The 17,811-nt window shown below is 44.9% G+C and overlaps 1 protein-coding gene across 2 annotated transcripts; it reads left to right on the top strand.

The window, feature by feature from the left end:
* The first annotated feature begins 328 nt into the window (after positions 1 to 328).
* On the top strand, positions 329 to 17,735 carry slka (STE20-like kinase a). Of its 2 annotated transcripts, XM_076075899.1 has the most exons (19): positions 329 to 940; positions 3,351 to 3,515; positions 5,158 to 5,206; positions 5,716 to 5,865; positions 6,685 to 6,757; positions 7,114 to 7,308; positions 7,536 to 7,617; positions 7,790 to 7,921; positions 8,054 to 9,268; positions 9,354 to 9,484; positions 10,003 to 10,126; positions 10,558 to 10,737; positions 13,263 to 13,334; positions 14,324 to 14,453; positions 14,900 to 15,024; positions 15,113 to 15,307; positions 15,602 to 15,727; positions 15,943 to 16,056; positions 16,196 to 17,735. In XM_076075899.1, exons 1-19 carry the CDS (start codon positions 791 to 793, stop codon positions 16,340 to 16,342), a joined length of 3,555 nt encoding a protein of 1,184 aa, XP_075932014.1. In that variant the 5' UTR covers positions 329 to 790; the 3' UTR covers positions 16,343 to 17,735. The 2 variants fall into 2 exon arrangements, with proteins under 2 accessions (XP_075932014.1, XP_075932015.1); XM_076075900.1 differs by lacking the exon at positions 13,263 to 13,334 and having other exon boundaries at positions 330 to 940.
* The last annotated feature ends 76 nt before the right edge of the window (positions 17,736 to 17,811 follow it).

Here is a 17,811-nt window from a genome sequence, read left to right as displayed (position 1 = left end):
AGAGCCGACGCTCAGCGCGTCCTGCAGAGAGGAGATCCAGGAAACAGATACAGCTAACGTAACTGCGTCAAGCTAACGACCGACAGACCAGCTGACAGCGGAAATAGCTACATATACCCTCCAAAGTAAAAGCATTTAGTGGGTATCTTTCATTGTTAGCAAGATCCCCACTGACAAAAATAGCATGAAGACAGCGAATGTTACATTGCATTTTGTTACAAGAATGGGTCCTTCATTTCAAAGCGTATTGTACAGCTGTTCGTTAATAACGGTTTTATTTTGAACGTTTTATTTTTTTAACGTAAAGCTATTCAAGTAGCGTTACGTTAGCTAACCTGACGCTGGTCCGCTAACTTATGCGTGGTCAGCCAACCGAAGTATGGGATCTTTTGACTCTCCGTTTAGGACTCGCTAACGTTAAATTATATTTAAAAAATATATATCGCTTCGAGCGTGAAGATATGGTCGACGTATTCGCCGTTTTTATTTGGTTGAATTATTTTTACAAACGGAAATGCGAGCCTGTGCGTAACAGCGAACTCTTCTCTGTATCCCCCATCTCCTCGACCAGCGTTAGCTGTGATGTGATTATGAATAACAGCCGTCGGGGGAAGTTTTAATTGCCATTATCACACAGCTGAATGGCCACAATAGCACATTGACGCCTCTTCATTTGACGCCTGTATGCTGTGAACCGCTTTATTATTATATTCGTGGCAGAAACAACCGAAGAGACACACCGCATCCTCTGCGCTGTTAGATCACATCCTCCAACACAAAAAAAAAAAAGATGTCTTTCTTCAATTTTCGGAAGATATTCAAGTTGGGACCCGATAGGAAGAAGAAGCAGTACGAACACGTGCACAGAGACGTTAACCCGGAGGAGATATGGGACATCATTGGGGAGCTGGGAGATGGAGCGTTTGGGAAAGTCTACAAGGTAAACACGTTGAGTTAGCTTCATGTCTTACATCCGGGGCTTTATAACCGATTTCTTGAGACATTCGCTTCCGCTTGTGTCTCATATTGTTGCATGCGGGTCATAAGATCATTAAAACATGACAGCAGGGTTCCACATCCTCTAGTCTAGACCCTCAATGATGCATGCTATGCATCATACAGCTCACACTGTACAACGTTACTGTACTTGAAACCATCGTCTGCAGAAACATGACCTAGAAGGAAGTGTGTGGTGGCAGCTTAAAGCTCACCTATTTAAGTGTGTCAAATGGTATTTCCCATATTTTGGATGTTTTTAGGCAGGGGCATTGCCAAGTTGTGAGTATGACTTTGCCTTGTCATTGAGTTGCACTTGGCCTCAGTCAAACTGTTGAAGGTGTGGTTCACCACCACAGAATAAACATGGCCACGCAAATGTCAAACGGCATTGTCTGAGGTTGAGGACGCAGATAAACAGGAAAATAAATCATAGAGCACGTGCCTTTTTAAAAAGTCAAATGTGCTCGTACTTTGTTTATATGCCGTACACTGTGACAGGTGTGAATGTACATGTAGTGAAGAGGTTCGTCACCTCAGGTTACCATCAATACATAAGTGTTTATTAAACATGAGGTGGACTCGATACCCGCAACACCAATACAGCGTGATGTCATGAAATATCTCCCAAAACAATGCTCGTGGAGGTTTTTTTTGAGTGCCAGAGACCAGTCGTTTCCTTCTGTGTTGGATTGTACAGACAAACACCACCTGTAATCTCAGCTGACGCACCTCCTCCAGGTTATCTGTGCGTGAACTTGTATTTGGGCCGAGAACACTTTGAAAAGATCAACAACATGGGCTCTATTCATACACCTGTATATTTGTGTGGAGGTTAAATTCAGCTCTCTCTCTCTCTCTCTCTCTCTCTCTCTCTCTCTCTCTCTCTCTCTCTCTCTCTCTCTCTCTCTCGCTCTCTCTCCCCCTCCCTCCCTCCCTCCCCCTTATACTGTTCCTTCCTGGAACTCTTGCGATCAAACGATGCAGCTAATGGTCCAGACAATCATTTGCATGTCTTATGAGCTGATTAACTGACGGTGATGAGGAGCCAGCAGACTCTTAACGTCTTCTTCGACTCAAGTCGTAGACAAATGTATTGACTCCCCTGTTCACATCCCACAGACGGAGGAAGGACTTGCCCTCATCGGGGTCACGTTACTCAACATCAGACGACGACGTATCTCACCAGCTATTTCGCAGGCTTTCGATGGCAGGCGCATTCGGGGCGGGGTGACAAATGTGGCCAGCAATGTGGCCAGCAATGTGTGAATCAGCGGTTCTAGAGAGTGAAAGAGAGAGGAGACCAGAACTGTAAACACAGGTTCAACTGTGCCTTTTTAATTGGTGAAGAGGCGTGCTATTCGTTTTGGACGATACAGCTGGAGCACGGCGTTAGATTTGTCCTTATTACAACTATCCACATTCAGACTGGTGAAGTTATTCGCTCGTCTTAAGAGATCACTTTGACAAAGTGCAGGGTTGTTATATTTGTTGTATATAATCCCTCAAAACAGACGAGTACATAGAGTTGATCATACGTCACAGGTTTAGACAAAGTTAATATTGTGCATGTGTGTTGGTGATGACCCGTGCTAGACAGGCGTTGGCCAGTACAAAGAGAAAGAGACAGGGAGTGTGTCAGGTCACTACTGTGTAAATATAGTGTGTGACACACTCTGCAGCTAGTTAGTGGTCGTACTCCCTCCCTTTTTCTTTTTCCTCAACTCTCCCAAGATTGTGTCTGTGTCCATAGCTGGCCTTAAAATAACCCCTCAGCGACTTGTTTCACGGGTGTGGGGTCATTTTTCCTATTAGTCTCTTTCACTACAGCCTGATCGGGATTGAAGACTGGGGCATGTGTTCCCAATGCAGACAAGCATTAACCATTTCCCTGTTAGATCTATTACATCATAGATTTATTTGGTATAATCTCTAAATTCCTGCTTCACCTGTGACCTTTCAGCGGGTGTTTCAAAGGGAAAGGACAGATTGAAGAGAGCTTTTGTTAGAGTCGGTTAGAAGATGATGGGGCGCATTGTAAATATTTAGTCTTTCAAATTGTTGCTGTGGGTTTTCTACAGTACTTTTCCTTTCCAATGTATAACGACGTGTTATTATAAAGTCTCTGTGAAATGTATTTATAGAGATATGATCCTCTAGGTGCTACACCAGCCGTAAAGTGTGCATTGCTCCGGCTCCAAACGGCTATTGTCTTAAAGGAAACTGTGAGCGTTGATGGATGGTCCTCCATGGCCATCTAAAGCCCAGCTGGTTGTTCTGTAGTCCAGAAAGCCACGTTATTGAACAGCATGCTCAATTGATTCGAGCCTTTGTCGTCAATGTTGCTTTTACAGGCTCAGAACAAGCAGAACGGGACCCTCGCCGCCGCCAAGGTGATCGACACAAAGACGGAGGATGAATTGGAAGATTACATGGTCGAGATTGAAATTCTGGCCTCCTGCGACCACCATCACATCGTCAAACTGCTGGACGCTTTCTATTTTGAAGGCAAACTATGGGTGAGTAAGCAAAGTGCCCGACTCAGTGAACTGGTTTTGATTTGAAGCCAAGCAGACACTGAGCCAGTGAACCAGTCACGCACGGAGACGCACAAGCTTCACCACGAGCCACTATTCGCTAATGCCGTCCTTAACTATTCGTTAAGGACTCTTATATCATTCGATTAAGGGACGATAGCGGCGAGGCTTTTTTCAGTCAGATGCTCTAAACACATCGCAGTGCACTTTTAATAGATGGTCAGTCGATCTCGTTCTGCGTGCGGTAAGAGGCCCCCGAGCAATTAGGTCCTGGCGGGTGGTGTCATGTGACCGCCCCTTGTGGACTGGCCACATCTATTGGAAGATAATGGGGTGGTTCTGGTGGCTGGAGAAAGTGCCTGAATAATTCAGAGCGGCGTGCAGGTTGTCCCTCCGGCCCCCGTCCCCGTCTATAAGCAGCACGATGAATGTGTAACTGCTTCTGCTCGGCACACGTTGTTGGGTGTTAAGTTAATGTTAATCATTGAAAGAGGATTTATTCGCATGCATGATGTTCAATTTAAGATAATCAGAATCAATGTAAACTCGAGATTTCTATGGAGCGATGAATTGTTATGCGAAACAGGAACAACCACTTGGTTTCTCCTCTTTGTTTGAGTCTCTCAATAGAAGGCGGTGCCCTGTTGCAGCTTTGATTGATTTATTTTTCTTCTATCATCTGATACCAAGAGCTGTCAACTAACTGGTGCCAATAAATATGAAGTGGCTGTCGGTTACATTACATCTGCTTTTACAACTGAGAACAGGAGCTGGGAGTTTTACATCTCTGTAACAGTATTAGGGAACGGTGTTATGTTCATCTAATGCACTGCAGCTTCACACAGTTCACTAAAAATGCTGAATCCATAGTTCTCTTCTTAGGTGATTTGAGGATTTTTCATCAGTATGTACGAGTCTCATGTAGACGCACGCACAGAGCATTTGCACACTGAAGGATGAGAGTTTATTTTGTAGGAATTGGCTGACCGCCCAGTCCCCGTCTCCAGCTTGCAACGAGAACCTTTTGCTGATATTTCGACCCAGCAACGATTGAAACATAAAGATTGTCCTGAAATGGAAAAGAAAAGATACGTCTTCACAGGATGCTCAGTGAGGCTGTGGAGCGTCCGATCGATTAGCTTCTTGTAATGTCTGACAGTGTAATCAATAACATAGAAATATATTTCCTATAAAGTAGGGCTTGAGCAATAATTCATTATGATAATGTATTGTCTTTTAATGGAAGCACATATGGAGATATCGTGATTACATCGTCTAAATTGATAATAACAAGCATGTGCTACTCAAATTTCCCCGAAAATGTGATCAACCTCAGTAAAATACAACTATTGTCTTAATTTAATTACTCTTTATTCGTGTGAATGCATGTAAACATACTCAGTGCATAGCTGGAAATACAACAATAGGCTTAACCATGTGGTTATTTCATATAGACTATTTATTGATCTAGCAGAAAACATGCTGTATCATGTATATGTATTGTTATTCGAGATATGAAATGACCTATTTGGTGATCCCAGCTCTGCTATAAAGGGCATAGATTGGGGGCCCATTGCCTTAAAGTAAACCTGACTCATTGTTCCGATTTGTTTCTCCATTTCAGATTCTGATAGAGTTCTGTGCGGGTGGTGCAGTGGATGCCATCATGCTGGGTAAGTCCCTCATTTATTGCAGGAAACAGAAAACACCATAAAGTTCTGGAGCTTTTTCGTTGCTCCATCCTCAAGTGCCAACTCTTTTATTTTTTGTGTGTTATTCCATCCAGAAACCTCCTCTGTGGGATTTGTTTCCCTCTCTGTAGTTGCAAAGGCCATTCCAACTGTGCAATTATTGTAGCTCAGGTTTCAAGGAGTGGTTAGTCCACTTCTAACGCTGCAGCTTCTCCTTCTTATTTTAAAGCTTGAAGAAACACCTCTCGCCACCCTCTCTTACATGTGAATTACCAAGAAGAGGCTTCCAGTTAATTCACTTCGCTGCTGGATGTTGATGCTCTGTGGTCTTGACTCACCTCGAACAAATCCCTTCCCCCGGATTAGTTCAGTCAGACATGCAGGCTGGTGTCAAAATCGCCAGCCTGTGTTTGTTGAAAGCCGATCACAAAGACTACATTCACCACAACCGTAATCGCTGATGAATTTATTGTGTGCACGTTTATCCACAGAACTCGAGAGGCCCCTGACGGAGCCCCAGATCCGCGTGGTGTGCCGCCAGACCCTGGAGGCCTTGTCTTACCTCCACGAGAACAAAGTCATCCACAGAGACTTGAAGGCCGGGAACATCCTCCTCTCTTTGGATGGAGAAGTGAAACTGGGTAACAATCTGTCATCTTTTTGCCGCTGCGATGCTCCTAATATTTCTCGAAACGTGACGGGATTATTCACTCGTGTTCCCGCTAAGCACACATTAAGGTACTTGCTCAGCTGATTCATTGTTGACTTCTGTCTCACGTGTCCTTGGTGGCCACTCTGAATCTGAATCTTCCTGCAGGACCAACACTAAAAGGCTTAAAAGGCTAATTAGTAAAGTCCATTGTGGATCCCTTTGCCATCAGTGCTGTGGCAACCAGCTGAGCTATGTGACGTTTTGGGATAATAGTGCACAGGCCTGTGTTTACAAACCATAACCCTGGAGTGAGTCATTCCTGCAGTGTTAAGTTAAAAAAAAAAGAAGTTACAAAACAAAATGACTGCATTTTGTATATCGCACTTATGTACTGGAGTTGGTGATACATTGAGCTTGTTACATAATATATTCCAGAAGTAAAAGCATTCATTTTGCTGCTGTTGTCCACAGCTGCTGGCTCCCTGATGATTCATCTTCTGTAGGCAGAGGGTCATGGCGGAGCCTGGCAAACAATAATTATCAAGCAGTTAGCAGGGACTTAATGATAGATCTGTCTTTCCCTCTAATGTGTGTGTACTGTAAGTGATGGGGGGGGGGGCCTGAAACTGTTTCACAGGTAACAGAACCGCTGAGAGTGATGATGAGAATGGGAGATTGAGGTTTTTCTTATGGGGTTTATATTTAAAAGCAGGTTAGCTACGAAAGCATTCTGTAATACCTGGGTGACTCTTGTAGAAATGTCATATATGTTATTATACAGTTTAAAAATAATCCTTTCTACTTTCAGCTGACTTCGGGGTGTCTGCTAAAAATACCAAGACGTTCCAGAGAAGAGATTCTTTCATCGGCACTCCGTATTGGTGAGTCATTCAGCCGGCACACAGGAGAGCATTTTCCCCTTTTCCATCCGAGCGTGTCTCACAGCTCTGACTTTTCTTTGCTGCGGCACAAAAAGCTGTCAAGGAATGTGGAAACGGAAAAAGGCCCCATTCAGCAATTTAGAGACACAGTGTTGGACGACCTCAGCTATAAATACTGAATAGGCTTCCTATCTTTCAAATCGCTGACTGACATACAGGCTTTGTTATTGTCTTTTTACCCCTTGAAGATTGAAGAGAATTGTCCGTCGGGGATCAGGAAGATATCAAAAAAACACACTCGCAGTCCAAAATTAGCTCCATGCTAATTGCAAACCCACGGTCTTCTAATTTTGCAGGATGGCCCCAGAGGTGGTGATGTGCGAAACGTCCAAGGACCGTCCGTACGACTACAAGGCCGACATCTGGTCCCTGGGAGTGACCCTTATAGAGGTGGCGCAGATTGAGCCACCCAACCACGAGATGAATCCCATGAGAGTGCTGCTGAAAATAGCCAAGGCCGAGCCGCCCACACTCATGCATCCCTCTCGCTGGTGAGACGGAGCGCCGGTGATGACTAGAGAGGTGGCACCGGAATGTTTCCGGATTGGAGATAAGGATGCGTTGACTGTTAAATGTGTCAAAGCTTAGTGGATCATTATTGCTTAACTGAACGGCCACGGGGGGGGGGGAATGGTATTTAATTGTATTTCGCAAAGTAGCGCCCGGGGACACTTACTTTGCTCCAACCGACTGATTCTGTTTTATTTATTCTTCAAAGGTCACCAGAATTTAACGACTTTCTGCGGAGAGCGCTTGATAAGAATGTGGACAATAGGTGGGGTACGCTACAGCTTCTACAGGTGAGCTGCTACCTCGCATTACGCAAACATCTACTCGGCCTACTATACAGCCCAAAGAACGCATGCACACTCGAATAGTCATTTTCTGTTTTGCTGTTTGTTCTGATATGTGACTCAACAGTTTATGAAGGATGAAGATGTGTATTTCTTGTGTCCCTGTCCATCTATGTAGCATCCTTTTGTCACCAGTGTAACCGATAGCAGACCTCTCAGAGAGCTCATAGCTGAAGCCACAGCTGAAGTCACAGAGGAGATCGAGGATAGCAAAGAGGAGGAGGAGGAGGAAGAGCCTGACACACCTGTGGTTTGTAGCTTTATTAGGTCTATGTATATACCAAGCGTAATAGCACTCAACACAATATATATTTTAAGTGACGTATGAGATGTTAATATCCTCAGGAAAGACATATTGTTATTTTTCTATCTGTTGGCTCAGGCGGCTCCTGGGCACAAGCGAGCGCCGTCAGATGCCAGTGTGGCCAGCTCAGAGGAGGACAAAGTCCCACCAACTCCCTCCACGCTGGAGTCTGTGACAGAAAAGACGGAGGCCGAGCCTGCCGAGGACCGGATCAGTGATAAGCTCTCTGATGAAGGACTTGGAACAAGTGAGGTAGACAAGACCGAGGAGGAGAAACTCAACGAGGTGTCTGACGCCAGTAATGAAGACCTGGCCTCTGGGTTAGTAGAGCCCACCAAGGACGTATCCTCACAAGGTCCTACAGAGCCTACTAGACCAGGAGATGGTCAAGCTGAAGAGATTCCTGCTGAGCCTGCAGTGTCACAGCCAGAAGGACCTGGAGAGACAGTGGACTCCCAAGAGCTTGTGACAGATGTTCAAGAAGCAGAGGAGGAACAGAAGGAGACACAACTAGAGAAAGCAGAGGATGAACCTCCTGAAGTTATAGAAAAAGAGCCTGCGGAGGTGCATGAAGAAGAAAAAGATGCTGCTGCAGAAAAATCCAGAGACTCCCAAGAGCAACCTGAAGATGCCCCAGAAGAACCAGAACCAGACTCCACATCAGGGGAAGTGGCTCAGGCAGAAGAAGAAAGCAAAGAGCCAGATGAGACAGCTCAGCATAACGTGACAGAAGACAGAATAGACGACTCTGCTAATGGCACAGGTGTAAATATAGACACGCAGAATATAGAATCAGATGTAGTGGACAAGAACATAAATGGAGACACTGACACGAAGTTGGACGTGGATGAGTCGTCTGCCGTGGTTCTGTTGGAGAAAGAGGCCACAGAGAGTCAGCCTGAGGATGAACAAGAGAGTCGGGCCGAGGCGGAGGTTGATCTGGAGGAACAAGCCCCAACTGAATCCACAAAGGCAGTCAGTGATGAAGCCAAAGTCTCCTCTGAGGACTCGGAACAAGTGGTCCCATGTAAAGATGTCCCAGTGAAGGAAGATGAGGAGAACGCTCCTCGGGCAGATGAGAGCACTTCCCAAGACGCCGTCTCCGTACCAGAGAGTGAAACGGATTCAGAAAGCAAGATGGAGCACGGAAGCCCTGCTGTGATCAAGCCAGACTTGGAGAAGGACTCTGACTCTGGAAGCAGCTCTGCTGCTGATAGCAACAGCCTTGAGCTCAATCTGTCCATCTCCAGCTTCCTGTCAAAGAGTAAAGAAGGGGGCTCTCTGTCTATGCAGGTAATAGAATGTGTGCGTAGCTTACAACCTCAGTTGTTAAATTGTCAACACTTTTCGGATAATTTGAGCCCTGTTTTATTTGTAGGAGTCACGACGTCAGAAGAAGACTCTGAAGAAGACGCGTAAGTTCATGGTGGATGGCGTTGAGGTCAGTGTGACGACGTCAAAGATAGTGACCGATAACGACACCAAGAGCGAAGAGATGAGGTTCCTGAGGTACGTTTATACCCTCCTGCTGCTCTAAATGTGTGACACGGCCTATTCAACATGGCCGCCTTAAATAGTTCTTGTTCATTTCACAACTCCCACGGAGTTTTACAAATGCCAGATGGGTTATCTCCTGTGATGAATGCCAGATTATGTTACTGTCATCTCCTGTGTTGCCTTTTAAAGACATGAGACGTGCTGCTCCGAGTGTTTACACAAATGCTGTCTGACTGTTTGATGTTTGGTTCATGACCTTTTGTCAGTAGTTCACAGAGTTAGCGTGTATCAATTTAACAACTAATTCAAAGATGAGGAGGCCAGGACCATCAAATCTAACATTGTAATCAATCTTAAATCGCATACAGTAAAAAGATAAATGATAATGAAACAAACCATGAAAACCCATCTAAGAAATGAAAAAGGAAAGTTTTTTTTCTGAACGAAATCCTAAATATCAATGACATTAGCTCATTTGAGATGAGTAAGTCTGGTGGCCTCTCACCACAAGGTCGGTGTTGTTTCCTCAGGCGGCAGGAGCTGAGAGAGCTGCGCCTCCTGCAGAAAGAGGAGCAGAGGGCCCAGCAGCAGCTGAGCAACAAGCTGCAGCAGCAGAGAGAGCAGATCTCCCGCCGCTTTGAACAGGAAACTACTGTGAGTCACCGTGTTCGTACCGCAGTGGTGTGATCTGTTATTTTGCTATTTGACCAACTCCCAGGTAACAAGCTGCTTCAGCTCAGATCATGCAAGTACCTCCGTCAGATTTAGATTGAAGGACGTAGCTAGACACCAGTCTGTCTCTATCACTTGCTGTAGCATTTACTCGTTTAGCATTTTTATTGTGTGCAAATTACCTTTAATCGGTGATGATCACAATATTAAAAACTTCAAAATTGAGTCTGTCATACTGTCTTAAAGCCGAGTTAAAATGAAGCCATACAGATGTGTTTTACAACTAATTTCCCCCTCCCTAAGTAATAAAAGGCTGGGTGTTGATATGCACTGATCTCATGATATGGGATCACATACAAACACTGATCTTGTCAGGCTGATCCCAGAGTTTCTGCTGAATTCTGTCCGCGCAGGCGAAGAAGCGTCAATATGACCAAGAAGTGGAGAACCTTGAGAAGAAGCAGAAGCAGACCATCGAGCGACTGGAACAGGACCACACCAGCCGGCTCCGAGACGAAGCCAAGCGCATCAAAGCGGATCAAGACAAGGAGCTCTCCAAGTTCCAAAACATGCTGAAGAACCGGAAGAAGGAGGTACTGTGGCGCACGGCTGCTTCTGCATGGACGGGCCTTTAGTGGGCTGATCGGCTCCGAGCTAGGGGGAGCTTGGGGTGGTAATCATTTGCATGTCATAGATCCGAGCTGTTTAATGGTGCATGTGTTTAACGACTCAGCCGGCGGCAGACTTGGCTGTGTCCCATTAATCCTGAGGGAGGGGTGTGCCTTCGCTGTTTTTATACTGTACGTGTCTGTGCGGTCCTTCTCCTCGATGCTGCTAGCTCCATGTTGCTGTATCCATTATTCATCTGCCCCGAGGCTTCTGGTTGCCTCCTGAGCAGCACTGAGCTACCGAGTCTTTAGAGAACTATTAAATATTAAGTTCAGTCTTAGGTTAAACATTTACCTTATCGTGCTGCCTCAAAATGCTTCTTTTGGGTGTTCTGGGTGTGCTTGCAGTTTTTTGTGTTTTGCAGCTTTTTTTTTCATGGCGTCAGTGCCGATTGGCAGCCATTGTGCATTAATGATGCCTGGTGGTGGTCGTGCTGCTCGCAATTTGCTGCCTGGGCCACTTAGAATATCATTTATTGTGGTTAAAAATATTATTGCAGGTTGGCTTAAAGTGGTTGCTTCTCAGCTTTGTACTTTGTCGTGGTTGTTCAGCTGAAGATACAAGTTATTAGCTATTGATAAAATGCACCTATTTGATACTTTTTGTTTGCAACGTTGTGCTCTGTATTCAAGATGTACTGTTATTGTGTATTTAACTAACCGTGTCTCTTGTATGAGTGTGTTGCGGTGGCTTTGGTCACGGGATGGCCGACTTATGAAGATCTTTTCCGAGTGGTGTTGGGCTCTTTTGGGGAAATGATAACCGCCTTGCATCCGAGTAACTGATATGGAATCATCTTTAACATACACAGTATACTGTCACTGCAACACAGATTGTTAAAGTATTAACAAGTACATCAAAAAATAAATAAGTAGACTCGAATAAATAGAACAGAAAACACCGGTCAGCGGCCGAGGGGTGTGCGCCTTTATGCTGCAATAACGCTAAATAATAAGCAACCTTGACAAAAGCACCATCAGCAGTGACTGAAGTGTAGGTGGTGCTACTCTAATGGACCCACACACAGATGGGTGCACCACACGGTGCTAGCTGGTTTAGTTTAGCCACCAGATTGGCTAATAGAGTCGCATTAGGAGAAATGGCATTCAGAGGTAGTAGTCTCCGATGATTCCACATCAGTTACTCTTATTTAATCTCTGGAGGCAAAATAATCATCTTGATGACTGAGGGACTTAATTGAATGCAAAGTAATACCGGGCCAGCTGTTTGCGATTAACATCTGCCGTGTACTCGTCAAATTCTTCTTTTGACAACCTCATGTCTTGACTCTTGACTCAGTTCAAACTTCCGGTTCTGACGTGCTACTAATCAAAGGAACATAATCACGCATGCTGACTTTGGATCAGTCGGTGGCTGGGTTCAGTATCTCTCCTCTCAAAGTGGGCCGCGCATGTCTTCTACTGTTGTTCGCAAGCTTTGTTAGATTTTCAGAGTACAACAGCATCAACCAGTTTCTGCACATACACTGTAGGTCCAACTGGAAGTCGGACAGTCATCCAAACATTTGAGAAAAGAGCTCATGAAACGCATAAAGGAGGATCTATCGCTCCTTAAGACTGCAGAGGTAAACCGTCACCGGCTGTCTCCTCCTCTGTGAAAGGTTTCTCTCTCTCTCTCCTTCTCCCGACCTCTCTACAACCCGATTCATTCTTGTGAAGTATTTACATGAACACAGGAATCACGCCGTCTGTTAGCTCCGTATCTTGGGTCTATAGAAACCTGCCGACCATTTCAACTGAGTCCATATGTGGCTGTATGAAGCCACTATCCAGAGCATATATATATATATATACTACTAGTAAACACTCCACAATGCCGTCCTTCACCTTTTCTCCTGAGATCACTTATGTGGTAATTACGGTTTTCAGTGGTGCTACAAAAATGCTGATGATGATTCATAAGTGTCCACTCTCAGTTTACTCCCCACCACAGAGTACCGCTGAGTGTTTATCACGTAGTGAATTCATTAACAAGCGAGCGATAGACGTCTGCACTGAAAGCCCTTTTCCATCTTTCATGAATCAAACACGAGTCATGTGGACAAAGGCCTTCTTTTCTTTTGAAAGGGAACACGTAGACACTCCATGAGCCAGTAGCATGGACCGTAACAAAACTGCTTTTTATTATTTCTTTTTTTTTTCTTCTTTGCAAGTTGGATGAAGCTCAAGTGCCGCTTTTCAAGCATGAGAAGACCAGAAGAGTATTAATAACTTATTAATTAACTCCCTCCTAACATTTAGCCAGAACTGTGCTGTGCGCCTTAAACTCACCGAAATTCCCAACGGGGAAAAATCTCTTACATAACTTCAGAATCAGCGTGTGTGTGTGTGTTCGCTAGTGTGTGTGTGTGTGTGTGTGTGTGTGTGAGATCCTCAGCCTGCTATCTGTCCCTGATCAGGATGAGTGCGCTGTGTGCTCTCCTCCACAGGCAGTGGCCCAGGTTATGATTCAGTCTTTTCAGTTGTCCTCATGCGCACTCTTCAACGCTCAGATGCAGGATGTAAGTTCCCCACCCCGACCCCCCCCCCCCCCCCCACCCCTCCTCTACGCCCTGTTTCTATCCATCTCTGGCCCATACTTAGATGTAGTGACAGGTTATAGTCTGTGATGGTTTAGTTTTAAGAACCACACATGTAAGCATGGGCGGTGTTTTGTTTTTTAGTGTTCCCATCCCTGTGTTTGTGCGGTGGTTCTCTCTCTCTTTCTCTCTCCTGCTCAGTATTCACAAATGTTCAACATCCAGTCCCTGTACTTTATGTGGGATTTGTATTGTACTGCACCGTGACGTGGAGTAAACGGTGCTCTCTCCCAGCAGCGGTGTAGTCGCTGATCCTCTTTCTGTCTGGATCCATGTTTGTCTCCGTCAGCCGAGGTCCAAATATAGACCGACTGCCTCAGTTACAAGATGGATGGAGAAGTCACTGGTTGTGTGCGTTATTTGGTTACAATATCAAATTTGAACCATCCTTATTTGGAGTCAGCAGCAGTATAATATTATCTATTGTAGGTTATTTTAATGAATCACACCTAATGATAGTGAATAACGAACGCTAGATGGACAAAATCTTTTATTTTGTATTATGCGTAAAGAAAATGTAATGAATAGATCATTCTGGCTGCTTGTGTAATGAGTCATGCATAACGTAGGCTGAGCTCTGGACGTCAATGTCGATGTTGTCTCACATTAAACAGTGAATCTGTGTCTTTACTGAACCGTTAACGTTTCTCTCTCTCTTCACCTCCATTGTGGATCGTTGCCATCCATGATCTCTGAGTGTCTCCTCTACTGGCCCAGTTGATGATGTGACATCTTAGTGCTTCTGTGTTGTTCTGAACTTTTAAGTGGATGTCATTTCAGTTTCAGGCCGTTTTGATACTCCAGACACATTCTTTTGTGTTGTGCTCTTCTCTTTTTCTTGCTCTTTGCTGTCCCTCTGTACGCTCATCTCGGCCTCCTCTCACTGCTCCTCTTCTCTCTGGCTCCTCCAGGAGCAAGAGTTCCTACAGAAGCAGCAGCAAGAGCTGGACGGAGCTCTGAAGAAAATCATCCAGCAGCATAAAATGGAGATCACCACTATTGAGAAAGACTGCTTGAACCACAAGCAGCAGCTGATGAGAGGTAGGAGACGGAGGAAGTGCTACTTGGCGGATTAAATTGTCCCTTTTACTACAACGGCGCATATAAAAGCATGCGGTTGTCGTTCATGTGCTGGTTCTGATTTCCTCTCAACACATCTGAAGGCACCACGTCAGCAGACTTTTGGTTTTAATCGGTGCATTTCCATTAAATTTGACAAACGCTGTGACAGATTAACTCTCAGGCGACCAGCTGAACTCAAACATCCTGTGTAGGTTTCAAGACACGTAACAGACAGACGAATAAAAGTGTGTAAATACTGACTGCGACATGCAGACGTGTTGCAGCTCGTCCAACTTGCTGACCGTGTTTCCCGTTCGTCTTGGTTTCATCGCTCCAATCGTCACCAGCTAACATGTACCTCACACGTACGTGGCCTCATGGGATGTTTTTGTATGCGCACGTGTGTGTGTGTGTGTGTTTTGTAGCTCGGGAGGCGGCCATGTGGGAGTTAGAGGAGCGCCACCTGCAGGAGAAGCACCAGCAGCTGAAGCAGCAGCTGAAGGACCAGTACTTCCTGCAGAGACACCAGCTGCTGAAGAGGCATGAGAAAGTAAGAGCTGGGGGAGAAGTCTACTCACAGTAAAGTCGTATTTTATTGAAGCTTCTGAACGATGTGTGCGTGTGTGTGTGTTTTATAGGAGATGGAGCAGATGCACCGCTACAACCAGCGGTTGATAGAGGAGATGAAGAACAAGCAGACTCAAGAGAGGGTTCGTCTGCCCAAGATTCAGCGCAGCGATGCCAAAACCCGCATGGCCATGTTCAAGAAGAGCATCCGCATCACCGCCACCGCAGCCGTGACGCCCGAGCAGGAGAGAGAGCGGATAAAACAGGTGACCGACACTGTGGACTCGCGCTGCTGCTGCTGTTTTACAAAAATAGTTTCAAAAATAGGGTGTTACAAAAATGTATGTTTTTTGCCCTTGCAATCAGTGTAGTACATGTTTGAAATGGACCGCTCTATGACCGAGTCCCTCACTTGTCCATTCAATAGCTCTATGTGCCCGCAGCACAAGCAGATAACCTTTCAAAACACAACTTTTCTGCGAAAAAGACAAATCAATGAGTAGCTTTGTTTGGTTTTGAGGTGCTGTTACAGTTGTGTTCTTTGTGCCTGCTTGGTCCAGTTTGCATCTCAGGAAGACAAGAGGCAGAAGAACGAGAGGCTCCATCAACACCAGAAACACGAGAACCAGATGAGGGATCTGCAGCTGCAGTGTGAGTCAAACATCAGGGAGCTGCAGCAGCTACAGGTGAGCGCACAACACACACACACACACACACACACACACACTGCACACACAGCATGGAGCTTGCGTTGTCATCTAGCACACTCTTTAATACCTAGATCTATAAAAGGATAATTAGAGAAAAAAGTGTGAGGAAAGAAGTAGAACAAGAGGAAATTATTTTTGATCTCAGCACATTTATCCTGAAGCGACATGCGTTGACCCACCTTTTCTTTCAGAATGAGAAATGCCACCTTCTGATTGAACATGAGACCCAAAAGCTGAAGGAGCTGGACGAGGAGCACAGCCAAGAGATAAGGGAGTGGAGAGAGAAGCTAAGACCCAGGAAGAAGGTATATTTAACATCCATTCACTCTTTGACTTAAGAATGTCTGTCTCTGACTGACTCCATCTACAGTCGGGAGTAAGAATGTCTCCGGTTGTCTGGTCTCAGCGGTCGACTCAGTTGTTTGTATCTGCTGCCCCCCGCAGGCGCTGGAGGAGGAGTTCACGCGGAAGCTCCAGGAGCAGGAGGTCTTCTTCAAGATGACCGGCGAATCCGAATGCCTTAACCCCAGCACCCAGAGTCGAGTATCCAAATTCTACCCCATCCCAAACCTGCACAACTCTGGTTTATAGCCCCCCGTCCGTCTGTGCTACAAAACGGACCCCCGGACAGACTCTTCCTGGTGGAGCGACATGACTTCTCTCGACCGTTACCGATAAAAATGTCTTCACCGCTTTGATTCCCTCGTTAGTGAGCATGACGTGCCTACACACCGTTCCCTCACCTAAATCAAATCTTTCTCCGCTATTTGAGAAATGTCCAAATGAGAATAATATGCACTTTTCTGAGCATGTTCAAATTTTAAAAGCCTGCAGTTGGTGGCGAAGGCCAATCAGATTATCGTATTGAATGAACTCCAGTGCCTCGTATGTTCACAGTAAATACGGTCGTCCCCCCCCCCCCTGAATGTCCTGCACTTAAATAACTGGTTATCATTTCCACCCACAATCACAAGATGCTGGGAGATTAAACTGACTGAGATCTCGTGTTGCTGCATGTCAGGGAGAGCTGGTTCGAGATGGACCGAGTAGTTCGGAGACTGTGTTGTTATGGCTGAGTCAGAAACAGCAACGCGTTGGGATCATAAGGCTGTGAGTTCACATTTAAAGGAATGTACCGTGTTGTAAATGATGCGCTGAGTGAATTGTTACGTGTGTACCTACATATGGTGTTTAATCAGATACTGTGCTTGCCATGAGGGTCTTACAATTTCATTTCAGTGCTTATTCCCACATAGTTAGACACGGAGCTGACCTGTTACTTCCTGGAGAATGATGGAATACATAATATATGAAAACTAAAAGGAATGTAAAGCTGTTTATTTGCACACATGAACTGAAGAATAAATATGCAGTAGTAAAGCTGTCAATGTATTTTGACAGTGAGTCACCTTTGTCTCATACAAGCAACTCCAAATTGACAGAATTGTCTTTTTTGTTTGTGTTACTTTTACTTATAATTTTACTCTTTTTCAAATGTGCCCTTTAGTATTTTATGGTCTAGTTTTCGAAACATGTATTCCTGAAATATCGATGCTGTGGTTGCTCTCGCTCTGGAGACCAGTGTTGTGTGAAAGGTAAAACGCTTCAATGTGTGAGACGACATTCTTCGCTGTATTTTTGGGTGCAAAAGTATTGATGGTTCACAAAAAGAGATTTCGAGACACCCGATTTGTTTATTTTGACGCTGCATATCATCACTGCATGTTATAGTTTCTGTATGCTGACATTGACGAGTGTTTTGTCATGAATGCTGGGTTTTTATTGGGGTCGTTTGGAGATTGTCTTGTGAATTACACCAAATGCCCCGTAGATTTCAAATATATTTTTTATTTTGCTTAAGTTAGAGCATTTCGATAAGTTGTCATTCTACCACATTGAACATTCTTTTGATGTCGGATCAAATGTATTTAAAGTGTCTTTATAAATTGACTTTTCTTTAGTTGTAAATAAAATATTGACCGTTTGCCCTTTTTTTTTAAATGTCTGGAAACGCCTCGAGTGAAGATCAAGACTCCCAAGTCCAAAAATAGATTTATTTT

This window comes from Anarhichas minor, unplaced genomic scaffold, assembly GCF_050575085.1.
Source record: "Anarhichas minor isolate MPS153535 unplaced genomic scaffold, ASM5057508v1 ptg000054l, whole genome shotgun sequence".
In the NCBI taxonomy this organism is placed as follows: domain Eukaryota; kingdom Metazoa; phylum Chordata; class Actinopteri; order Perciformes; family Anarhichadidae; genus Anarhichas; species Anarhichas minor.
Note: the sequence above shows the minus strand (reverse complement) of the source record. Positions and strands in the feature narration are given on the sequence as shown.